This window comes from Solanum dulcamara, chromosome 4 (assembly GCF_947179165.1).
Source record: "Solanum dulcamara chromosome 4, daSolDulc1.2, whole genome shotgun sequence".
Classification (NCBI taxonomy): domain Eukaryota; kingdom Viridiplantae; phylum Streptophyta; class Magnoliopsida; order Solanales; family Solanaceae; genus Solanum; species Solanum dulcamara.
The window spans coordinates 5,489,828-5,513,909 of record NC_077240.1 but is presented as its reverse complement, the minus strand read 5'-3'; the positions used below and the strand labels follow the sequence as shown (position 1 = coordinate 5,513,909).

Here is a 24,082-nt window from a genome sequence, read left to right as displayed (position 1 = left end):
CCCCTTTTTTTTGACTTCTGCAATTGTAAAGGAAGAATATAGTGTGATTAAAAGAAAAGAAAAAGTAGAAGTTGAAATTCAGTTAAGGAAGAGACTGGTTGTCCTTAAAAATTCCGCTAAAGACCCGTTCAAATTTAACACACCAGAAAGCGGGACACACTCTCTCTCCTTTAACTTTCCACCCTCTTTTCTATATTTCCATTTCTCATTCTTATTTCAATTTAATTCATTCATTCAAACTTCATTAGCCATCACCAAATTAAAGTACAAACTACAAATTATGGATGAAGAATACGACGTCATTGTTCTTGGCACCGGCCTTAAAGAATGCATTCTCAGCGGCCTTCTCTCCGTCGACGGACTCAAAGTACCTTGATCTCTTTTCTTTCATTTACTTTTTAATCACTATACTCATTCTTAATTTGTTGTTGTGCTACAATTTCAACTTTTTGGATTTGAGTTTTTGAACTCGTAGCTGGACTTCTAAGTTCTACCTCTACCCCGGGAAATATTGTTATACTTGGATGATCTATATAGTGTATGAGACGGGAGAGTCATTAGTAATGGCTTCTGTCTCTGCCATCGCATTCAGACTAAGTTGAAGTAGTATTGATTGTTACGAATAGTTTCATAATGTTAATTATGAAAAAACAAAAGAGATCAACAAAGGTACCTATTGCTGGTGGGAGATGTCCATGAAATTGATTGAGGTGCGCCAAAGTTGACCCGGACACCATGATCATCAAAAAAAAAAAAGAGAGAGATCATCAGACTACATCTACATGGGCCATGGAAACACAGCTTATCTAGATCCTATTCATATATATTCGGATATGTTGTCTCTCGTGATTATTTTAAGAAAAGCAGAACTATATATTCATGATTTTTAAAAAAATTGAATCCTTTTTCTCAGAGGATCTTTTTCCTCTTCCTGTTTTAACATTGGCAACTCTGGTAACTGGATCTGGTCGACAATATGTGATGTCTACCAGAGTTTTGATCGTCAATCTTACTATTTATAAGTTAACAGTCTACTTATGGTTGCCCCAACTTTATATGTATTCTAGTTCAGATCCTTATACATCTTCATTCGTTTCTAAAATTGATCACTAACCTCTAAACGTCTTCAGGTACTACACATGGATAAAAATGACTATTATGGAGGAGAGTCAAGCTCACTTAATTTAATTCAGGTAACCTCTTTAATAATGCTGTGGAACTTAATATGCACAAACAACTTCGAAAAGCTCATCACTCTTCAGTCTTGATCCTGAGAGGACTGTAAAATAAGGCGTAAATGGAAGTGTGGCGTAAGTTAGTGCTAGTTTCATTTTAACGCTTGCAGCTAATCGCAGCATATCATGTGTTTTTGTGTAGCTTTGGAAACGATTTAGGGGAAATGACAAGCCACCAGAAGAGTTAGGTACGAGCAAGGAATACAATGTTGACATGATTCCAAAGGTGAACAGTTCTTACTAATTTTGATTATTTATCTTTCCATTACCTAAATTTTCCAGTTTACTACTCACTCAATTTCTTGACTTTTGACTCTTGTTTCTTCCTTTTTCCCGAAGCAGATTTAAGCCAGTATCAAATGAATTAAACTTATTCACATAACTGTAGGTTCTGCTCGATAATCACCGTTTACACAAGCAACTTAAGCTAATGTGCCTGCATATAGTTAAAGTCTTATATCTGTCCATAGAAGAGCATGAGATCAAGAATAGCAGCCAGTTCAAAGAAATTCCAGCTTTAAGATGAGATAAAAGCAATTAATGAAACAAATGACAACCATCTCATTTAGACCAGGTGGTAGGAATGAGTTAGGTTACTACAGAGCTTCCACCAAAGCGAGACAACTTATGACATGCTTAGAAATCTAAGGAGTATATAGATTCATTCCATCTGATCATACAATTATGAAGGTTGCCAATATTGCAGAAGTTATGATATGTAAAAAATTATCCAAGTGTGGATTCAACAGCATGCGCGATAATTTAAAGAATTGAAACCAGATGCACTGGTGCAATTAGAGAGTAGGCTCTTCTTTAGGTAAGTTCATAAAATATATTCCTATTGATGACAGATAAAGATATTGGGCTTGAAAGAGTTCTGTCTTTATCATGACAATTTCCAAACTGTATTAGGTTGAGTTGATTATTGGTCTCTATTAATAGATTTTTATGTAATGCTTTACAAGTACGTCATTAATTTTTTCCTGATGTCCTGTAGTTTGCAATGGCAAATGGAACTCTGGTTCGTGTGCTCATCCACACTGATGTTACCAAGTACTTGAACTTCAAGGCTGTAGATGGTAGTTTTGTGTACAATAAAGGGAAGGTATGCTTGTTAAAGCACTATGAGGTGTAGCTTCTGTTTTTTTTTTTTTGGTAGAGAATTCTCACTCAATTTTCTCATGAAACTGATAACATTAGATCTACAAAGTTCCAGCAACTGATGTTGAAGCTCTGAAATCCCCGTTGATGGGGCTCTTTGAAAAGCGCCGTGCTCGGAAGTTTTTTCTTTATGTGCAAGATTTTGAAGAGACTGATCCGAAAACTCATGAAGGGATGGATTTGAACAAAATCACTGCAAAAGAATTCATTGCGTAATTTTTTTTTCCATGTGTGTTTTTATTGTCTTGCTTGAACATATTGGTGAAGGTTGCATCCATAGTGAATTATAGTTAGACAGTTTCTTCCACTCCTTGGTAAGTTGTTTTTGGTAAATGTTGTTTATGCAGGAAATATGAGCTTGAAGATGATACCATTGACTTTATTGGACATGCCTTGGCACTCTGTACAGATGATAACTATTTGGCCCAACCTGCTATGGATTTCATAAAGAGAGTAAAGGTGAGTTTGACTTTATCAATTTAGTATTGCCAAAAGTATATAATTATTTAATAAAGATATCATCACTAACGTAGTTTTCTCACATTGACATGACAGTGTAAACTTTTGGTTTGTGATTGCTGATGAGCTAGGTGTAACTTATTCTAGTACTAAAGCTGATTGAAAGCTTGCATAGGCATCCACTATTCCATGACCATGAGGAAGAAAAGAAGAAATTTAGGAAGTCACGAATTTTCCATGTTATATATATATAGGGAGTGTAGGTCCTCATACAAGAGAAAACCCGCATGCTTTAAGTATTCACATATCACTGTCTTTTATGTCCACCACCAACTCTCTTCACTTATTAGACTCTAGGTTTAGCTATTAATTGTATACCTCCTGTGGCTGTAGTTGTAATGTCATGTTACTAGATGAAGAAATCTTTTACATTGTCAGATAGCAGCAGACACCTTATCAATATGGTTTTGCCTGCTGATTCTGTAAATCAGAAAATACAGCTTTTTAGTTTTATTATTTATTTATGATTAGATTTGATTTCGATCAAGACATCAGCCTTCATTATGTTTCTCTTTTGTGTTTCTACTTTCTTGGCATGGATAGAAGACCTTTAAATCTAATTTGATAGTGCAAAGTAAAATAGAGTGTTGGTATAATCCTATGATCTAGTATGTGTCCTACAATATGATTAATTTATGAGTTGTGAACTGATAATTTCATAGTAGGTCTTCCATAAAATGTTCTAAAAAGAATTATCACAATCAAGTAAAATGCCAAATTTATACGCTGTGATGTTAACCCTTCTTCCTTTCATATGCATAGAACTATTTTTTGTAACTCATAAGAAAACCAAACTCTTTGATTACATAAGCTAACATATGCTTTCTTCTTTTTGAGGTAAAATATGTTTGACAGTTATTTGTTACTATCAGAATTCTCTGCTTAAAGGATTACTTAATGACTACTTTGTCTCTTGGTTTTTAAAGCTTTATGCAGAGTCTTTAGCACGCTTTCAAGCAGGATCCCCCTATATTTATCCATTGTACGGACTGGGAGAATTACCACAGGTTTGTTTCCTTGTGTATTTTCTGTCAGTTTTGTTTGAATAAATATAATTTTTTTCCTGTTATTTGATTGGTGCACATGCTTTCAGGCGTTTGCACGCCTGAGTGCAGTTTATGGTGGAACTTACATGCTTAACAAGCCACAGTGTAAGGTAATCATCCAAACCATCTCTAGTTCATTTGGAAGCTTAACAATCCCCATATAAGGTAAAGTTTTACAAATGTTTTAGCATCCAGAATGTGTCTCACTAATCTTTCTAATCTAACATCTAGGCCTCTTCTTGCCCTATGGAAAAAGAAATTCTAAATGTAATCTGGACCAGATATCCTTATATTGTAATTTTTCCTCATATTGTAATTTTAAGTATGTCATATTATTTTACAAAGAAAACTGAGACGATAAAGCACTGATTTGGCTGCTTCACTCAAAATGCTGAAGAATTTCACTTGGCTTACATTCACATTGAATTAAATTGAAGTTTATATGAGCACTCAGTTTCTGGATTGCAGGTGGAGTTTGATGAAGGTGGAAAAGTTGTTGGTGTGACTTCTGAAGGAGAAACTGCCAAATGCAAGAAAGTTGTCTGCGATCCCTCATATTTACCTGATAAGGTACTATTGGCAAATTGTGAATAACTAATATGTCCAGGAGTTCTGCATTGTCGATTCATGTCTTGAAAATTTGCTTAATCATCTGCCTAGCAGAAAAAAGGATCAGAATAATAATTTCTACTGACAAATGATTTAATACCAATATATTATGCAGGTCCAGAAGGTTGGAAAAGTTGCCCGTGCAATTTGTATAATGAGCCATCCCATCCCTAACACTAATGATTCTCATTCAGCCCAGGTCATTCTACCGCAGAAGCAACTTGGTCGCAAATCAGACATGTATGTTTAGGATTCCAGATAGTCTACTGAATTATCATGTCCTATTGAATGGTGTAGTATAGTGGGATGTCTCTGACATTGCAGACGATTACAAAGCATACTAACTTTGACCTTACTTTTAGATGTCACTGACTAGTAATTAAGTCCTCTTTTCTCTAAACAATTGTTGAGAAGTGACTGTCACTATTTATATAGTCCTAGACTCCAGTACATGCTCACTAAACCTGTTGTGCTGTTTGGAGAAACTTGAAAGATAATTCAGAGTGACTTATTCAACATGGCGGTTACAGGTACCTGTTCTGTTGTTCCTACTCCCACAATGTAGCTCCAAAAGGGAAATATATTGCCTTTGTTTCGACAGAAGCTGAAACCAACGACCCCGAGAGTGAACTGAAGCCTGGCGTAGACATACTTGGGGCAGTCGATGAGATATTTTATGAAACTTATGACAGATTCGTACCTTCACATGACTCTGCGGCTGATAATTGTTTCATATCTAAAGTAAGTTCCAATACTAGTTTCTAGTTTCTATTCTATTTCTACAACTATTTCATCTGAAATATATCACCAAGGAGATATGACTCGGTTATTACTTGTTAGTACTATATGAGCTTTTATTTCTCCTGAGGAATTAGAAGACATTTTATGCATATGTTCCCAAATTCTATAGAAGTATCACTGAAAACGGATAGGGCACTTTGATTTTTCTTCTTTGACATGCTGAACTTTGCCCCACATTATGTGAAATTACTGCTACTTAAGGGAATCGTTCTTCATAATCTAGAAATGCCACCAAGGCAAAAAAAGAATATAAGAGTAATGTCTTACAAGCTTAGGCATGCCTTCTCTTGCATAAATAGGCTAACATATGCATAGTCCTTTCGACATAAATCAGACTTCTTAAAAGTCCAAAAACTTTATGGTAGGCTTCTTTCATGCCACTCCAATGTGTCTCTTATACATCGGTCAGCAGTTAATTGTCTAAATTTGTTTTCTGATCTAATAATCCTGTTTTATCCTTCCTTGTAGAGCTATGATTCAACAACACACTTTGAGTCCACGGTAATGGATGTGCTAAACATGTACAGCAAGATAACGGGAAAGGTAAGATTCCAGTTGGAATTTGGTTATCTAGTGAGTGAGTGGTGACTTGACATTTGACAATATGCAGCAGTTTCATAACATATATATCAACAACTCAAGTTATTATCTTCTACTGTTTACCAAATATATTTTCTTTCTTTCGACCTCGTGTAATGACAAATGTACCTTTTTATATAGGACATTGACTTGTCTGTGGACCTGAGTGCTGCAAGTGCTACTGCTGAAGAATAAGCTTATTGTATCCACTTCATATGCTGCAAAATAAGTCAGTAGAAGCCAATTTTGTATTGAAGAATATATTTGGGTAACTCCCTATAGCTAGTTGGTTCCTAAAATGGACCTTGTTGAAGGCAATCACTTGCTTTATGTGTATTTTTCATGTCCCTTATGGTTCTCTAATGATACTTCTGGAAAGGTTTAGGAATAGTTTCTATAAATCCTTTCCATTATTAGTTCATATTACTATTGTACTGATTTCATTTTTAAAAAAATCTTGGTAAGGATTTGATTATTTTAGTTTGTCAAAGGGATGATGATGGAACTAGCTGGAATTAAATTTCAGATATGAGAACTTCTATAAGCTTTATAAATATGATCCTAAAAGATGTCCGAATATTTCAATCACCACTAAAGGTATTTGTGGAATTATGTACTTTTAAGAGTCCGTGTAATTCATAAGTCAACCGTCAAATTATAGCCTACTTTGATCAAACTTTTAAAATTTATTTATTTTATTAGAAATATTTTTCGAAAAAGTAATTTTATAAAATAACTTATATGCCTAATTAGTTGTGTTTAGTTAAGATTTCAAAAGTGTTTGGAGAAGATTTATCTTTTTCCAACTTCAGATTCCATTCAGAAATACACTTTTTTTATGAAAGAATAATCAAACACTTCAATTCTCTAAAATATCTAAAACAAGTACAAAAAAATTGAATAAACACTTTTAACTTCACCAATTTTTTTAGCCAAATAGGCCATTAATATTGCCCCATGCCTGCCTGCAAATAAGTGCACATTATTGGCTTACACCTAAGCCCTCCTCCACCTCCGACTTAAATATAAGTTGAGTTTCGCTAAGTATTAATTTCTTAAATCAGAAATTTAAAGTTTATGAAATTTTAAATAATTTCAAATTATAAAGAAAAAGAGGGACAAATAAACCATTGTGGAGGGCACGAAAGCATAATGGGGTTTTCCTTTGTCACTGAACGAACAAACTATTTTATATTGTTTCCTAATTAGAAATTTCTTACATGTTTTACGAAATTTCAATATAATTATAAGATTCTAGTAAAATTCATGCTTCATATTCTATATTCACTCGTGGACTTATATTCTTAATAGTTAATTCCCTTCATTTTATGCAATTGTTACTATTTTATAGAATCAATTAGAAACCGACAGCTATTCGTCGATATAACTGCATGAAGATATGTCTGATTTTGGATGAGGGTATTTTGAATTTTTTGTATTTTCTCATTTTAATTTGTTTGCCTTATTTTTTAATATGTTATATATTTATAAATTTATGTAAAAATTATTATCGCAATATTTAGCAATTTAAAATATTTTAAAAAGACATCAAAATTAAGTTACTCTCAAAATTTTATCGGTGCCACACAAATTTGGACAAAAAAAGTAACATATATAATTTGAAATTAAGTAAAAAATACTATAAATCATAATAATTAACAACTTGAAAATTTTAAAGACAATTCTTCTTAAGAAATTTTCGAAATTCTGCCAGTGCCACATTAATTGAATCATAAGATATAACATATATTATTTAAAAATTATATAAATTATAATAATTAATAATTTTAAATATATAAAAATTATTAACTTTTGAAATTTTATCTGTATCACCTAAAGTAATACATTGTATTTGAATAAATAGGGAGGTATAACATATTGGACCATTAAGATAGTAAAAGAAAATAGGGTAAAAGTTAAAAGTATTTAAAGCAATGCAAACACCTTCCCAAATGCCAAATGCGTCGTTTTGAATAGGGATAAAGGTAGAAATTGTTGAGATGTTGAAATAGTGTAGTGTAAATCAGTAAAGATGATCGATAGTCCATAATGACAAAGAAGAGAAGCAAGAACAGGCGAAACCCTAGCAAGAAGCAGGATCTCTCCGTTTTCGATTTTAGCCCTGAAGATGAGCGCATCGAGAAACGCTCTAAAAAGTTATTGCAAACATTCAAAAATCATAAACCTAACAAATTCCATTCTCCCGTCGATAAGTACTGCTTTCTCCGTTGCTGTACGTTTCTGATAAACCCTAATTTAATCAATCCTCTATTTGCTCTCTTTTTTGCTTTCTTTTTTTCCCCTTCTTTTTAACAATTATTCCAATAAACTAATATTTCAGACTCGCTTTGTTTGAACTGTCTGAATAATTATAATATATTTGATGCTTTAGTTTATCATGGTCCTCGTCTACAGAAAGAAAGTGAAAATTGCATATTCTGACTTGTGTCTAATGGAGTTAAGAAAAGGGGGAAAGTATAAAAGTTGAAAGAAAATAAGGAGACTGAAAAAGATGAAGAAGGAATAACAGTGATATAACAGAAGAATGAAGGTAATGGACGAGGTGCACTAATTACATGGGGGTGATAGACACATTGACCAAAAGTATCGAGGACAAGAATAAGCTACTATATATATATATATATATATATATAATATCAAGAAACATAAGTTTGTGATTTAACTTATTCTTGCAGTTTCTTCTGATCAGCGACCAGGTTCTGCTCAAAATTTACAATAATAGAGTTTCTGGATTCAAGTTAATTAAAAAAATCTCAATAGAGTATCTATAAAAGCTTTTTGCATTTATCCTGCTTGGTTTAAGGAAGCAATGTCGTTTATAGTCTACATGCGTTTAGCAACAACAACAACAACATACCCAGTGAAATCCCACTAAGTGGGTCTGGCATAGTCTACATGTGTTTGGTTTTTGATTTATTGAAGATGAATGACATTTATCTAATACCTGTGAGAATGTCATTCCCAACTTTGGATCTAACCAGGTGCTGATATGTTATATGACACCCATTTCTCTTTGCAGATTCCGTTCGGTATTTTCTTTTTTCATTGCTAATCTTTGCCCTGTTTTTTGTTCTTCGATTAGTTTTATCCTTTTCTTCTTATGACTATAGAAGTACTGGTTATTTTATTTAACAGTATTTCCTTAGTTGCAGGAGAAATAAGCAGTTCACAAAATGATTCAGTGAATGAGATCCTACGCGTTGACGATAGTGATGATGTTGCAGAAAAGAAGATATTGGAGTCAGTTGCCATTGTGGCATTTAGGTCCTCAAATTTGAAGCCTTCGACGGATTATAGGCTTTGTCATCTTGAGTCGAAATGTGACACTTCTGGGGCCAAATCCCATTTAACAAGAGTTAAAACACCTGAATGTTCTGTTACTGAAGGCGAAGATTTTAGTCGGAGAGTTGATGTATCCAACTTTCTCTCAATTTTTCATGTTTCAACTTACCATACTACTAATAAATGTTTTATGACTATTCCATCCAAAATTTCTGCAGAATGAGCTAGTTATTCTCGATTCAGATGATGCTACCGAAGTCGAATCATCCAAGCCAACTTGTTATCTGCCAGAAAATAAGGGTATGTTTAGATTATATCATTTCATATTTTCCAAGGTTGCTCACATAAATCCATTTATTTGCTTATAAAGATGTGCTGTTTTTACATTTTAGGTTCTGGAAACCAACATGAGTTCATGCAGAGTCCTAATCTATGTAATACGGTGAGCATGCCGCCTTATGTAATCTTTGCTATAATTGAATAATTTTGAAAATTGGATGTTCCACAGAATTAAAATGATATTAATTCTAGTTATCTGCTAGAGCGAGCCTCTCTGGGTGCTTTGTTTGTTTCATTTTAACTTTGATCATCTAATGGTAATCATTCTAAAACAAGTTCCAGTTTTATTTCCAGTCAATTTGTGCTGCTCTGTTTTTCTGTTGGCAACTTGGTGTTGTTGAACTTCAGGTTAGGTGTACTATAATATAATTTTCAAAAGATGCCATAGAAATGCAAAATCAAGCAATTAAAGCATCAGTTGTCCCAATCTAAAATCAGTTGTCCCAATCTAAAATTAAATTTTTATTCTAAACCAGCTTTCCTTAGCTATTATGGTTAGAAGCAAAAACCTAACTTTTCTAAATTCTATTTCGTCTTAGCTTCTGTTCAGTTTTAGGTCCCAAAGTCAAGTCAACTTATAGTCATTGCTCCACCTTAAGGCTTAAGCGGCATTTAAGATAACATACTGGCTTCTTGTAACTCTGATGCAAGACGGCTTCATCAACTGTTAGTGGTGATTCATAGTTGGCAGCTTACTCAAGTTGTCTTTCCAAGATGCAGCTTCACTGCGTTTCTAATTTCATTCAGCAATTTTTCATGTCTTAGCTTCCATATTAATTAACTGTAAAAGGGCAGGCATAAGGGATCTGGGCACGTCATCAATATAAAAATATATAAGAAAGCTAATAGGATCTGGACTCTGGACTACAAACATGCATAAATGAGAAGTAAAAATTTTCATATGAAAACATCATATATGTAGGGTCCTATGTTCCATGGAAATGAGGGTGGGTATCTGATATGAGTGAGGATCTGGAAGTTGGATTTGCTGTAACCTATCTTAAGAATTCGGGATACAAATAGGAGTATGGGTACAGCCACTGGTGTACTGCCAATAGATATATACCAAATATGTATCAGTTTCATCTATAAAATATCTAACATTTTGCTCCGTAAGTATATCTCATGTGATACCAATGTTTTTGATACTTTGTGTGTATGTGATAATATTTTGCTCCATAAGTATATAGATCCAAAAGTTGAAATTGCTTCTTGACCATAGTTGTAGTCAACACACCCTAAATGTATTAGCCAAATCCAGTGGGCATCCTGCACCCATGACGGGATCCTGTCCAATCTATATGTGTGCCGCAGGTTTTTGGAAGATCCATCTGACATAGTGTAGGCTGGAGTTTAACTAGTTAATGCACTTCTGTCGTAAAGCATATTGAGAACCCAGACATCAATCACACATTAATGATTAAAAATCATTCGCCGTGGGCTTCAAACTGTATATTGATAAATACAACACAAACCCCAACTCCTTCTCCAATCCTTTACATTCTATGTCTGTTCCATTCTATGTATGGTTAAGTTGATTTTGGGATATGATATATTGCTGATGGTGTATCAGTCTTCCTGCTTTTTCCTTTACTCCCAAGCTTGAAGTGGTGTAGGGGTGGGAGGAGAGCTTGTGAAGAAGAGAGAAAAGTAGAGATGAGCATGGATTTTCCCCTATTAGTGGTTAAACCTTTTAGAAAGTGAATCAAACACAAATAATGATGAAAGTTAAGAACCATATCTTGTTGTAGGTTCTGTTCTTTTGGTATACGGCTTGTATACGGGGATTCCACAATTGTTAATAAAAGTACTTACCTTATCGAGAAAAAATGATGAAAGTTGCGATTGAAATTTCTTCAAAGCTTGCAGAAAACTATTGCTTATATTTCACCTTTCTTTTTGCTATTTTTTTGCAGAAAGTTCCGGTGGTTGTTAAACCTGATCACATCATGTATGAAGATACATATTCTACAAGCTCCATTTTGACTTTTTCATGCAGTTCCATAAAGCTTGAGGGCTCCTTCGGGATGAAGTTACCATTTACATCTGAGTGGACACTTTGTGATATTCTCACTATTAACTCCGAGTGGTGCAAAAGTGTGAGTTATAGTGCGTCCTCTCTTTTTTTCCCCCCATACCAACAAGGCAACTGGTGCTTTCTAACATGCAAGTCTGCTTTCTTGCTAATGATAGGTTGAAACTGCCCTTGTGGAATTGTATCTCAAATCCAAGGATGCAGATGTAGCTAACACTGATATTGAAAGTTCAGGTTTGAGCAATTCAATAGAATACTTCCCCATATAATGGTTGATATTGTTAAATAGATGGTTTCATTTTTTATTGCAATTTTCAACATTTGAAGATTAATTTCATGGTTTCAAGCTGAACTGCAAGAAAATAAATCATGCTATCCTGCTGTATTGTTCTAAAGAACCTCCATCATGCTCTTAAAAGAAAATCTTGCTTTGTGCTTGAGGTAGATTAATTGTTAGAATTAGGTTGGAGAAGAGAATGCTATTTTTTCTTATTACTGTTGCTCATACATGTACTGGAGATCCTGCTGAATGTAACTGTTTGATGGATCGAAGATATGGCTTTTAGAGGGATATGAGACTTGATTTGGAAATTCAAAATGCTAGATTTTTCTGTGTAATTTACTGTTAGGGGAGAATATAGGTAGTTTTCTAAGCTGCGATCCTAATGTTGGTTGATCTTTGTTTACATGACATACCCTTAAATTTACAGGTGCTATTGTGTTAACAGTTACTTTGTTCGACCCTGATTGGTCTGAAATACAAGAAGCAATTAAGATGCTGGATGTGAGATACAAAGATAAATGGAATGATATTACAGCGTAAGTTACCTCATTGAACAATGTATTGATGGTTCATCTCTTGGTTTTTAGATATATACTTTGTCGATCTTGCATTCTTTTTTGGCAGTGATAATGAAGTTTACTTTTTATTCCTTCTTATCTGTGTTTTACTGTCAACACCCTGTCCTCCCCAGGCACAGCTGCAAGATACATTTTTATTGTTTTCCAGATTTGGCTGGCTAAGCTTCAATGTTAGACTAGTTTTCCTGTGTACAATGCTTAATCTCTTCCTTTTGATGAAGAAAGTGGGTGTCTTCTTTGATGGACTGTGGGGGCAGAACATTTTTTTTGCCCACTAGAATTTGTGGATTTGGAAATTGTTTGATTGAAAAAGTTCTCTAAATTTATTCTCTTGGCCTTGTACGACGCGCTTTATTGTTGTGGGATTGACTGTCTCAGTGACAGGAGATATATGAATTGAGTGAAACTACTAGAGATGATTTTAGTATCAGGAATGGATGATTAAGGTTCAATTTGTTATTGATTTGCCCATGAGTAGCTTTTTAAATCTTACTGTTAATTCCGTTTCCCCAGTTTGATAGAATTCTTCATATTTTTATTTCATGATAATGCTTCCTTTGTCAGACTTGATCCCACTAGGAGCTACAGTCCATTTTTTGGACGGAAAAGCTTTTCAGTTTCAGAGCATCATCATCCCAAGTAAGAGATACTTATCCTTGTTTCTTTTCAGTGTGAATCTGACGTGCCAAGTTGATTAAGGTCTAAGAGAGAATGACCAGCTCTTGTTTCAATTTGTTTTCGGCGATTTAAACAGTTACTGGTGTCTGACCATATGCCCACTTCTATTTCTATTTTATTTTAAGCGGGTCCTGGGCACCAGAGGAGTTCCTTCTGTCTTTCTATATGACTTATGAATCATTGAACAAGGTCTTTTTGTGGCGATATTTCTCTTTTGTTGCCAAAAGATTTGATGCAGTTACGAGGTGGAGAGCCAGGTGGCGATAAAGTCTGCTAATTTAACATATTTTGGGTTCATGTAGTTTGTATAAAGTTCTAGGGTAAGATATATATCCCTCGAACTTTTCTTTTTGCCATGTGTTTCTAGCACTCTTAACTGTAAGGGGTCGTTTGGTTTGGATACAAGTTATGTTGGGATAAGTTATGTTGGGATAAGTTATGTTGGGATTAGTTATGCTGATAGTAGTTTTATTGTTTGTTTGGTTTGTCATATTCAAAATTATATTCATTGCATAATTTCTAAAAAGAAGTTGTTTGTTTACAAAAATACCCTCCACCTTATTTTTTTTTTCTTTTTTTACATTTTCTTTGCAAGCTTTTGTTAGTCATTCTTAAATATTTTTGTGTATGCATTTCCATGATTGTGCCGTTTGTTTTTAAAATCAAATTTTCATCTTATTTAATTTAAAAATAAAACTTTCATCTTATTTAGCTTTAATAAAATTCCCATCTTATTTAGCTTAAAAATAAAACTTCCATTTTAAGTTTATTAAAGTAAAATAAATTTTATTATTAAAATTATCGTCGTGTTAAGGTTATCCACATTTTATAATTTTAAGTGAGTAATAAACTATTTAATTAAAAATATGTAAGTTAGTAGTGAAGTGAACCGTTTAAAAGAAATCAAAATATAAATAAACATAAGAATTAGACAAATAAATTGAACTTATAATATATTCATAAATAGAAATTGTATTTATAAAATGTAATTTTTTTAATAGAAAAATTATTATCATAAAAACAATGATTAATTAAGGTTGTGAATGTTATTAAAAATTATGTTAATATGCATGAATATAAAAAGTGGTGTATAAAAGAGAGTTTAAGGAGGATAAGTTATCTTAGGATTACTATTCCATCCTAAGGGAGGGATAATTTATCCTAGTACTAATTGTTAATCTTGGGATAACTCATCCCATCCTTTGCGACCAAACAATGGATTTAAGGGCACTTAAAAATTATTCCGGGATTAACCCCTCTTATCCATCACACTAAACGACCCCTAAAAGCTCAATCTTTACAGTAATCTAATGAATTTAAAATCACACCAAAAACGAAAAATAGAAATATAGTTGAATATTAATTAATAGCTAAGTTTGTAAGTTTTTCCATAAGTTATGTGTCGGCCGCTTCTGAATCTTGCTATTACGCATGCTTCCAACTTCCGTGTATCTTTAGTAATTTCACATTGTTCGATGTTTGAATCTTATTTCATTATCTACAGTTCCAGGGATAACTTTGAAGAAATTGTTTTTCCAGAAGGGGATCCAGATGCAGTTTCCATAAGTAAGAGAGATGTTGATCTATTAAAGCCTAAGACTTTCGTCAATGATACCATCATTGACTTTTACATTATGTGAGTTTATATGTACGTGTTTCAGTTGGTACTTCCCAAGTCTTGCTAACTTGGTTTGGAATTAAATTTAGCTAATCATTTTTGTTCTTATAATCTTTCTTTCTGGAACTGGTTATTCATCTATTTGAACTTAGTTGTTCTGTAAGTATAAACTATTGCCATGTTGTTCATTATCAACATCTGGAAGTATGATCTACTTTTGTTAGACCACAAATAAAAAGAATCATTTAGTGGCTTGGCATCTGTGTTACTCTTAGGTCAAGTGTTTCTTCTTTGTGTTTTAGCTTTTTAACCATGACAGGTCAAAATTTACTGCATGATTGACACGTAATTGTTTCATCGCATAGTAGTTTCATCTTTAACCAGACATGGTCATTTCCATTGCCATCCCTTCCTCACTCCTGGTTATAGATGTTTGTTTACAGGCAACATGAATCAACTACCTTCATTTGCAATATATAGGCCCCATTGCAAATAACTATCAGATCTTCTGTAATCCCAGTTCATGCTGTTCACAATATTACAGGAGTTCCTTTAAAGGCTCATACCCAAAGATAAATTTTAATGGTTTGCTTGTTTCAATGCCTAACCATGTTGTAGAGTACCCAGTGCCTGAGAACAAACTTATGCTGATGATACTAGTGTAGTCATATATGGAGGATTTTTTGTTACTTTTATTACCTTATTATCTTGCTCTGATCATCATCCAAGGGTATAACATTTCAAAAGTCCTATCAGTTGTTTTTCCTAATTTTCTGTTGATATAAAAATGTATGTATTTGATATTGAATTTTTAACAATTCATCTATGAAAGTAAGATGGAGATCTACCCTGAATATTTTCTTCTGGTCTATGACTGCACTGTTCTGCACTATTGTTCTGAAAATGACATTAAAAATGTGCTTGGAAACCACAAATTTCAACATCCCAAGACGATGAAATGGATGTTCCATTCAGTTATTCTGAAGTTCTCTACTTATCTCATGCTTGTATTTTTCTTCTTCTGCTTATCTGTTTGCGGAACACAGTGAAAATGGAAAATTCAATTGATGAAATGAATTACCAGGTATCTGAAGAACAAAATGAATCCAGAGGAGAAAGACAGGTTCCATTTTTTCAATAGCTTTTTCTTTAGAAAGCTTGCTGATCTGGATAGAGATCCATCTAGACCTTGTGAAGGTAGAGCTGCTTTCCTGCGTGTTCGTAGATGGGCCACTAAAGTTGATCTCTTTGGAAAGGATTTCATTTTTATTCCAGTCAACTTCAGGTAGAAGCAGTTATAGAGCTTTCTTATTTGTAAGGACTTTTATAGTACTGCTCTCCGCTATAATTTTTTTTTAATTGTGACAGTCTCCACTGGAGTTTGATAGTCATCTGTCACCCTGGCGAGGTTGTTACCTTTAGAGGTAGATTCCATGACTTGTATGTTTCTGTTTCTAGTTGATAGGATTATTCTTAACTGGAGAAAGTTTCTAGCAGAGGAAGAAATGGAGAAATCCTCTAGGGTTCCATGCATCTTGCACATGGACTCAATCCGAGGGAGCCACAAAGGCCTGAAGAATCTTATACAAAGGTATAATCCGTTTTGGTTGCTTTGATCACAAGGTTGAGTAGTTATTGATTAAGTCACAATCATGTACAACCAGTTAACCATGTTTTGTATATTATATGTGGTACATCCCTTCCAATAGTTTACTTGTAGCATTTAGTCATTCACCAAACAACTGAGCATATTGCAAACTACTATGATTATTATGAGATCTCTTTATAAGCTAGTCTGTCTATATTAGTGAAATTCGTGTAAGATTTAACTATGGAAGACTAAGATAGCCTCTTGATTATAAGGGAAATAGAGAAATTTTCATGTCATGTGAGTGCAGTTACTTATTGGAAGAGTGGAAAGAGAGGCACAAGGAAGTGGGAGAGGATGTTGCAAGGAAGTTCTCGAGGTTTCCATTTGTCCGTCTTGAGGTATCACTCCATTTCCCATCTCTCTATCGTGCATTGAAAATGCTTTTTCCTGCAATAAGAAATAATCCTTAATCAACAAAAAAGGGGTGTTTCATGGTATTTTCAACAAAAACAATGGTTGTCTTTTCTGAAATCTGGTTATTGCACATATATAATGAACATTGTTGCTGCTTATAGGTTAACAAAATAGTTATGTTATCATTTTCATCCTCTAAATTTGCACTTTATTGTCTCATAAATAGAATCTAGTGATATTCTGTTAAATTTGTTTTACTCTATAATAATTACAATTTGGGGAAGTGAATTTAGTATTACTTCAAGTTTAGTTCACACTCCAGATGTCCAGTTTGGGTGTCAATAATTAACTGTTGTTGTCTAATATGGGTTTGGATGATCCTTACCTGATGGACCATAACTCTAAGGGGTCACTTGGTAGGATGCATTAGCTTTGTGTATTGCTAATACCTTGTTTGGCACACTTTCAACCTATGCCATAATACACTCTATTTGGTATTATGCTATGTATAACTAATACATGAAAAACCACGGTGTTGGCAATGCAAGGGGTTTTAATGCATGCGTTGACATGGTTAAAGACACATTTGGCCCTCAAAACCTTTACCACCGTATTTGTGGAGGGTATTCTTGTAAGCAATTTTTTTTTTTATAGAAATTATGCAATGGAGGCTCGCTTCCGGAGTGCTATGCGATAAGAAGGTGCCACCACAACTTAAGGGCAAATTCTACAAAGTGGTGGTTAGACCGACTATGTTGTATGGGGCAGAGTGTTGGCCAGTTAAGATCTCTCACATTCAAAAGATGAGAGTTGCCGAGATGAGAATGTTGAGATGGATGTGTGGTCACACCAAGAGCGACAGGATTAGAAATGAGGCTATTCGGGACAAGGTAGGAGTGGCCTCGGTGGAAGACAAGATGCGGGAAATGCGACTGAGATGGTTTGGGCATGTGAAGAGGAGAGACACAGATGACCCAGTGAGAAGGTGTGAGAGGTTGGCCATGGATGGCTACAGAAGAGGTAGGGGTAGGCCGAAGAAGTATTGGGGAGAGGTGATTAGACAGGACATGGCTCAGTTACAGCTTACCGAGGACATGACCTTAGATAGGAGGCTGTGGAGGACCCGCATTAGGGTAGAAGGCTAGTACATAGTCTCGTTATTCTTCCCTATTCATAGGCGCACTAGCACATTACAATTCCTTGTACTCTCATTTCTGCTATTTCTGTTACTATTTATTGCTTTCAGTACTTTTGATTACTCTATTTTATCTGTGATGCCTTCGTGATTTATTTTTCTATAGCGCTTTGAATTTTTTTAACTTTATCTGACCCCCTTTTCCGCTTTTTTTTTGAGCCGAGGGTCTCTCGGAAACAGCCGTCCTACCTTGGTAGGAGTAAGGTCTGCGTACAATCTACCCTCCCCAGACCCCACGTTGTGGGATTTCACTGGGTTGTTGTTGTTGTTGTTGTATAGAAATTATGCAATGCAAGTTATTTTTAGTACACCAAACCAATAGTGCTTAACTAATATCAGCAAAACTAAAGCTAGCATTACTAATACACCCTATTCATCACTATTTTTTACACACCCTACCAAACGACTTCTTAAGTTAAGACCAATATCCATCCCCTTAATAGACGTAAAAGATAAATTATGTACCATTATCGGAATACATCTTATAGATTTAGAAAAGAACATTGTAGAGATATAAAGAAATCACGCAGCAGACTCCAACCAGTTTGGGATTAATACGTAATATTTGTTACTCAAAATTCATATTTAGAATAGGTGTGGTTTTGGTAATTGCCTAAACTACAGGGTTAGAATTGCAATGGAAAGAAGTGAGGTTGTTTTTGAGAAAACATGGGAGAAGTGAGTTCCTAATACTTTGACATTATGAGAGACTATGAACTTGTAAGATGCTAGTTGTGACTAAAAAGCACCCCGACTTGTTGTTGAGCATCTGTACTTTTGGGCTGAACGAACCACGTGCTAGATTAGTTGAGGTGTGTGTAAGCTAGCCCCGGAAACTAGACCAATTTCCAAGTACTTTATCTTTATCTTACTCTATCAATACTAGACCAATTTCCTAAAGTACTTTATCTTACTCTTTAACCTTGACAACTACTCTTTTTAAAGTAACTTACTCACTTGTTTAACTTTTTTCTTTTTAATCTTATTCTACATCTCCAACATAATCATTCTGCACTTTTTTCTTTAAAATCTATTGCGAGCACTTGGGCCATGTAAAGTACAGCTCATGTAGGAAAAGACAACTGGTTTTTCTAATTTGCATCTATTACATTTAAGCATGGCGATTTTTCAAATTTCAAATCCTCATGCCTGCTGAATGCTACAGTTCTACCCTTCCCTGTCTTTATGGTTCACCAGGTTTTAGAGGTAAGAACCTAAAATGATTTAGTTTCTATGTACATTTGAGAAGAATAACCTCAATCTTGGGTCTATGTGGTGATGTATGCTTGTACTTTTAGGATAAGCAATCATCTCTTTCTAAAACTATGATATGCGCCATTCCATTTTTACTTCTCTTTGAATTTAACCGGCAAAGTTCTAACATTTCCTTTTATAGCATTAGTTCAACAACAAAGTCTAGTTGAGAACTTTGCATGCTCCTCTCATATTTATATTTGCTAATTTAGCATATGTTCTGCTTTTGTTAATTGCCTCCTAGAGCACAAAGCTCTTGCACTACTTTTACTGTATAAATTTTAATCATTTATCACTCGAACACTTGTGTAAAATTTGGGGCTTGTGTTATATATTGAACAGTTTTATTGACCCTTTTTGGTTAGAGTTGGGAACTGCTCTCCTTTGCTTTTCCAACTAACCTTGCCTCGTCAATTTATTCGGAAAGGGAAAAAAAGAAAAACACAAGGGCAAGCATACACTGAAATAAACCAAAGGAAGAAGAAAGAATTCCACAACTTCTCAAGGAGGATTCAGTTGAGTACACAGTGGTGAACAGACTCCAGTGAAAAATGATGTGTTACAGGAAGAGTTACAACTTTCAATGTTCTCATATTGCATATTAAGGGATTCAACGACCACATTCTCTTGCAAATGGTTTTTCATCACACGTATACATTTTTAAGTTTTCTGCAGTGTCAATTATATTTCCTATTTGGTCTCTTTAATCTATTTGCTGAGACTTGGGTTATGTTTGGTGATTGCAGCACGCATGCACACTTCTTGAAAAGTACTTTTAGAAATTAAAATTGCAGTAAACCATCATAACAATCTGTATCTTGTTACAGTCTTTTGTAGTAAAACATCTTACTCTCGCACTCCTTTTACTTTTGCTTCCAGCTGCCACAGCAGGGAAACTCCTTTGACTGTGGCCTTTTTCTGCTCCATTATGTGGAACTTTTTCTGGAGCAGGCTCCAGTCAACTTCAGCCTCTCCCTAATAAGTGCATCCTCCAAATTCGTAAGCCGTCTTTTCCTTGTTATATCATTTTGTATTGAATTGGGAATTATAATTTTATATAAGTTGGGAGGCATGAAGTGAGTATATCTTGGACTTTAGAGAAGCTTTTGCAGTTCATTCATTGTCATCTCTCATTAAGTCAGCAAGGTCATCTGCTCTGGTGAATACCTTGTTTATGACTGCTTGCTTTTCTGGTTTTTCTGTCATTATTTCTCATGCAGTGAATTCTATTCTCAAATAATTCTCAAAATTCCCTGTTGTGACTAATTCTTAGCTGCCTCAGGGTTTTGATTAATTGGAATCAGTCTTAATAATTGAGAATATCTTTCTCCTTTCCAGTATGCTTGCTCATTAAAGGAGAATGTGTACAATTTTCTGGAGGCTTAGGTAGTATAAAGTGTACAATGAGAGCAAGAGCTTGAGGATACAGTAATTTGGGAATTGACAAATAGTGCATCTTATAGCACATTAAAGTAAAAGTTTAACCTTTAAAATGTGAAGTTCAAAGCAGTAGCTTGAGTGTACCTTGCATGCTCTTATAAATTTAGTTTATGTGTTCATTATTTATATGACTCATTTACTGTGAGGCAAAGAAACAAATTATTTTCCTGGCCTAAAGCAGTGAAGAGAAAAAGAGGAATGAAACCTGGCTTTGAGGAGATTAAGGTTTGAGGGGAAGAGGAAGAAATGGTAATAATCTACAGAGGACAGATAAATTGACTTATGGGAAACTTGGAAACCAAACTAGCTAACAAGGCTTCACATAAAGTTACAGAAGTGAATGGGATGTGGATTTTTGGTACTCTGCAATTTTAGTTGATACTACATAGATTTAACTCTGGGTATGTTGTTGTTGTACTACATAGATTTAGCTGTTTCCTTGATGAGGTGCAATTTAAGGTTGGTGAATCTGAACCATGTCATGCAGCTTTTACTCTAAGAACTTACATGTTTGCATTTTATCATACTTCTTGGTATCGAATTGTGATGGGAGTAATAAAGTTCAGTAAAAAATCTTAGGGTAATTTAATATAACTGTCCTGTAGTTGTGAAATTAAATAAAAGGGGGGGAGGGTGAGCCTACGAGTTATGATGTTCCATTTTGCTCGTCTCTTCCCATCATCTATAACTTTTTTTTTGTTGTCATTTGCTACTTGTGGCCTGATGCTAAGATATGCAGGGTGTTGCACTATGTGGCTACAAGATACCTCTTTTATCGATTTATCGTCTGTTAACATGTCGCCTCTCTCTCAACTCTGTGAATCATTATTTCATTAGGTTTCGTGTTTCGTAGTTAAAGGCTGAAGACATATTAATCATGGCTTTATTGCAATTTCTTTCTCTTATTCCATTTTTTCAGATTTGAGTATTCCGCATAGCCGAGTGACTTGTATTTATAGTCATTTGGTAAACCTTGTCTGTCTTGACTAGGAATGAGTATCCTGAAGTTGAACTATTTGTTTACAAACTTTTATCTTAAGCTGATGCAGTATTTGAGATCATATAATGAGCATCTACTCAATGTAACTTGTGTTTTGCTAGCAATATGTAATCATGGTGTTACAATATTGGTGAATGATTTCATGATTTTAATGAAATCTGTGGGGATTTAACAGCCTTAAGTGTTGCTGGTAAACCATTTCGACAGTCACTTATATGATCAACTTCTGCTGGAGTGATGCTATTGTTTCTGGTGTTGAATGGTTATTCATGTCCTACTGGAACTTCATTTGACAGTTTGGTAATATACCATTTTTCAGCTTTCTGAAAATTGGTTCTCAACTGAAGATGTTGATTGCAAACGGGAACATATCAAGAGATTGATCTGTGAAATTACCAAAAATAGAACTCAGAAGGTTTCTCCAGCTGATTTTGATGACAACTCATATTTAAATTGCTTAGAAGAGGAAAATACTAGTTTGAACTTACTTCAGGAAACTTGCAATGCAAGAGAAGCATGTTATGGTGATGACTTGAGCTCACGTGAGGATGAACTTCCTACTTTATCTCCTGTAGCCAACCTTATTAGGGGTTTCAAGAGTGCTGGAGTATCAGAAGTGGCTTTTACAGATTTGTCTCGAGCACCAGATTCTGCAAAGACACTTACTTACGACAGCTGTTGGCTTTATGGGCAAAAGGCATCACTGGATCCATTTAGGAATGTCATGTCTCCTATAGAGGTAATCGATCTTATCATTCTTGTGCTTAAATTTGCTACCTTTTGTGACAAAGCGACAGGTCTTTCTGGATGAGAGTCCTTCACAAAATAGTTGCATGGATAGTCACCAGATTCTCTTGTGGGATTGCTCGTGTTCCAGGGTATATCTGTGAGAAGATCTGTACTATAGAAGTAAGGAAGTGGCGAGGACAATAATTTAGAGAACTTCATTGATTTCAGCTTTTAGTTATCATACCATTTCTTTGGATATTGGGTGATGAAGGTTGGGTTGGTATGAGACAAAGTAGAGAAAATGTTAAAGAGGCCTTTGCAACTACTACTTTGACAAACCAATCAATTATGTTATTTCATTTTGTCCCCTTTCTAGAGTGGTGCATCTGTATTTGACTTGATATCTCCTGTTTAGTTTTGATGTAAAGGATTTATTATATTTAGCCTAGAGTTACCACATACTTCACATTGTTACCCTCTCTCATCCAGTTTATATTTGCATCCGAGCACATCTCCAGTGGTTAACCTAGTCGTCTTGTTTCTTATTTATTTTTTTACTAGGAAGAGGCAATTGAGGAGCAGATGACTCTTTCACCAGCCATGAAAGCAGGGAGCCAACCTGTTGAATTTTTTGCAGCACCACATGCTTCCAGCAGTTTGAGATCTGAGACCCTGTTTCTTGGAAGAATTTCTAGTAGCCTCAATAGTGATAAGATGAATCCAGGTTGTCAAAGCAGTAGTGGCTATGGATTTCCAAATTCTATAGAGATACATGATGAGGAAGATCTTAGGGCTAAGGTAGAGGAGGTATCTGATCCTGATGCAGCAAAATATAACTCGCCAACTTCGCCTGAGGAACTTGCAGGTTATATCGTTTTGGATTCTCAGGAGGAAGATGAGAACCATGATTGGAATGGTCTGGAAAATAACCTACCGAATACTTCTGCTTTGTGCCACAGGGAGGCTAACTCCACTGATATCTATGTTTATAAAGTAAATGAAATGATACTGTCTTCACAATTAGTAGAGCAGGCTGCAAAGAAGCCAAGGCAAATGCCTGAAGTTTTAGAGGTGTCCAGTTCTGGAACAGGGAAAGACCAAATTGTGTCGTCTTCAACATCAAGTGAGGAACTCACAAGCTGTTTTGTGCAGGATTCAGAGGAGGTCAACTCCAAGCTTTGTACTGAAGCAATTAATTTAAAACCAGAAACAGGATCAGGGAAGAAGCCCTTTGTAGGGAAAGCTAGGCATTTGTTCCGCCGTCCACGAAGAGTCAGAATAGACCTTTCGTGAGACCTGCATGTACAGTGTTATTGTTTGAGATGGATTCCGAAGGAAATAGGTACGAGTGTAAATAAACCTCGCTTCTCAACAATTAATGTTCCTTTATCCATCTTTTTGTCCAGAACTATCTATCCAGAGCTAACATCGATCAGGTATTTTTGTTTTCTTTATCTGAAATATAGTGTTGCTCATATTTTAAGGTTTACCTGGTAAGGGGACTCTAGCTTCTTAAAATCTACAAGATCCACAGATGATGAAGAATATATTGCTACTTGACATGGTTATTTGTGTAAACTTTTTGCTAGCTTGCTTTGCGGTCAGGGATGGTAATGGGGCGGGTTTGAAGTAATTGTTATCAAAATTAATGCGGAGTGGGGTGGGTTTAAGTTGT

General features: G+C 34.9%; 2 protein-coding genes across 3 annotated transcripts; both read left to right on the top strand.

The window, feature by feature from the left end:
* The first annotated feature begins 280 nt into the window (after positions 1–280).
* LOC129884557 (guanosine nucleotide diphosphate dissociation inhibitor At5g09550-like) lies at positions 281–6,457 on the top strand. The gene is made up of 13 exons (XM_055958848.1): positions 281–367; positions 1,131–1,193; positions 1,378–1,461; positions 2,233–2,340; positions 2,436–2,608; positions 2,744–2,855; positions 3,842–3,922; positions 4,009–4,071; positions 4,430–4,531; positions 4,686–4,810; positions 5,101–5,311; positions 5,840–5,914; positions 6,092–6,457. Exons 1-13 carry the CDS (start codon positions 281–283, stop codon positions 6,143–6,145), a joined length of 1,338 nt encoding a protein of 445 aa, XP_055814823.1. The 3' UTR covers positions 6,146–6,457.
* Positions 6,458–7,872: 1,415 nt separating this feature from the next.
* On the top strand, positions 7,873–23,859 carry LOC129885725 (probable ubiquitin-like-specific protease 2A). 2 transcript variants are annotated; one of them, XM_055960114.1, is made up of 16 exons: positions 7,873–8,183; positions 9,118–9,383; positions 9,472–9,553; positions 9,646–9,695; positions 11,509–11,691; positions 11,786–11,861; positions 12,338–12,446; positions 13,053–13,127; positions 14,671–14,802; positions 15,869–16,069; positions 16,153–16,208; positions 16,279–16,375; positions 16,683–16,773; positions 20,118–20,237; positions 21,998–22,417; positions 22,969–23,859. In XM_055960114.1, the coding sequence occupies exons 1-16, from the start codon at positions 8,000–8,002 to the stop codon at positions 23,698–23,700; spliced, it is 2,874 nt and encodes a 957-aa protein (XP_055816089.1). In that variant the 5' UTR covers positions 7,873–7,999; the 3' UTR covers positions 23,701–23,859. The 2 variants fall into 2 exon arrangements, with proteins under 2 accessions (XP_055816089.1, XP_055816090.1); XM_055960115.1 differs by having other exon boundaries at positions 7,874–8,183; positions 16,282–16,375.
* Positions 23,860–24,082: the final 223 nt, after the last annotated feature.

Coding starts and splice junctions, on each gene's coding strand:
- LOC129884557 (XM_055958848.1), top strand. CDS start 281: ATGGATGAAGAATACGACGTCATTGTTCTTGGCACCGGCCTTAAAGAA. Junction 3,923..4,008: donor GACTGGGAGAATTACCACAG/GTTTGTTTCCTT, acceptor ACATGCTTTCAG/GCGTTTGCACGCCTGAGTGC. Junction 4,532..4,685: donor CCTCATATTTACCTGATAAG/GTACTATTGGCA, acceptor TATATTATGCAG/GTCCAGAAGGTTGGAAAAGT.
- LOC129885725 (XM_055960114.1), top strand. CDS start 8,000: ATGACAAAGAAGAGAAGCAAGAACAGGCGAAACCCTAGCAAGAAGCAG. Junction 13,128..14,670: donor TCAGAGCATCATCATCCCAA/GTAAGAGATACT, acceptor CATTATCTACAG/TTCCAGGGATAACTTTGAAG. Junction 14,803..15,868: donor ATCATTGACTTTTACATTAT/GTGAGTTTATAT, acceptor ATGAATTACCAG/GTATCTGAAGAACAAAATGA.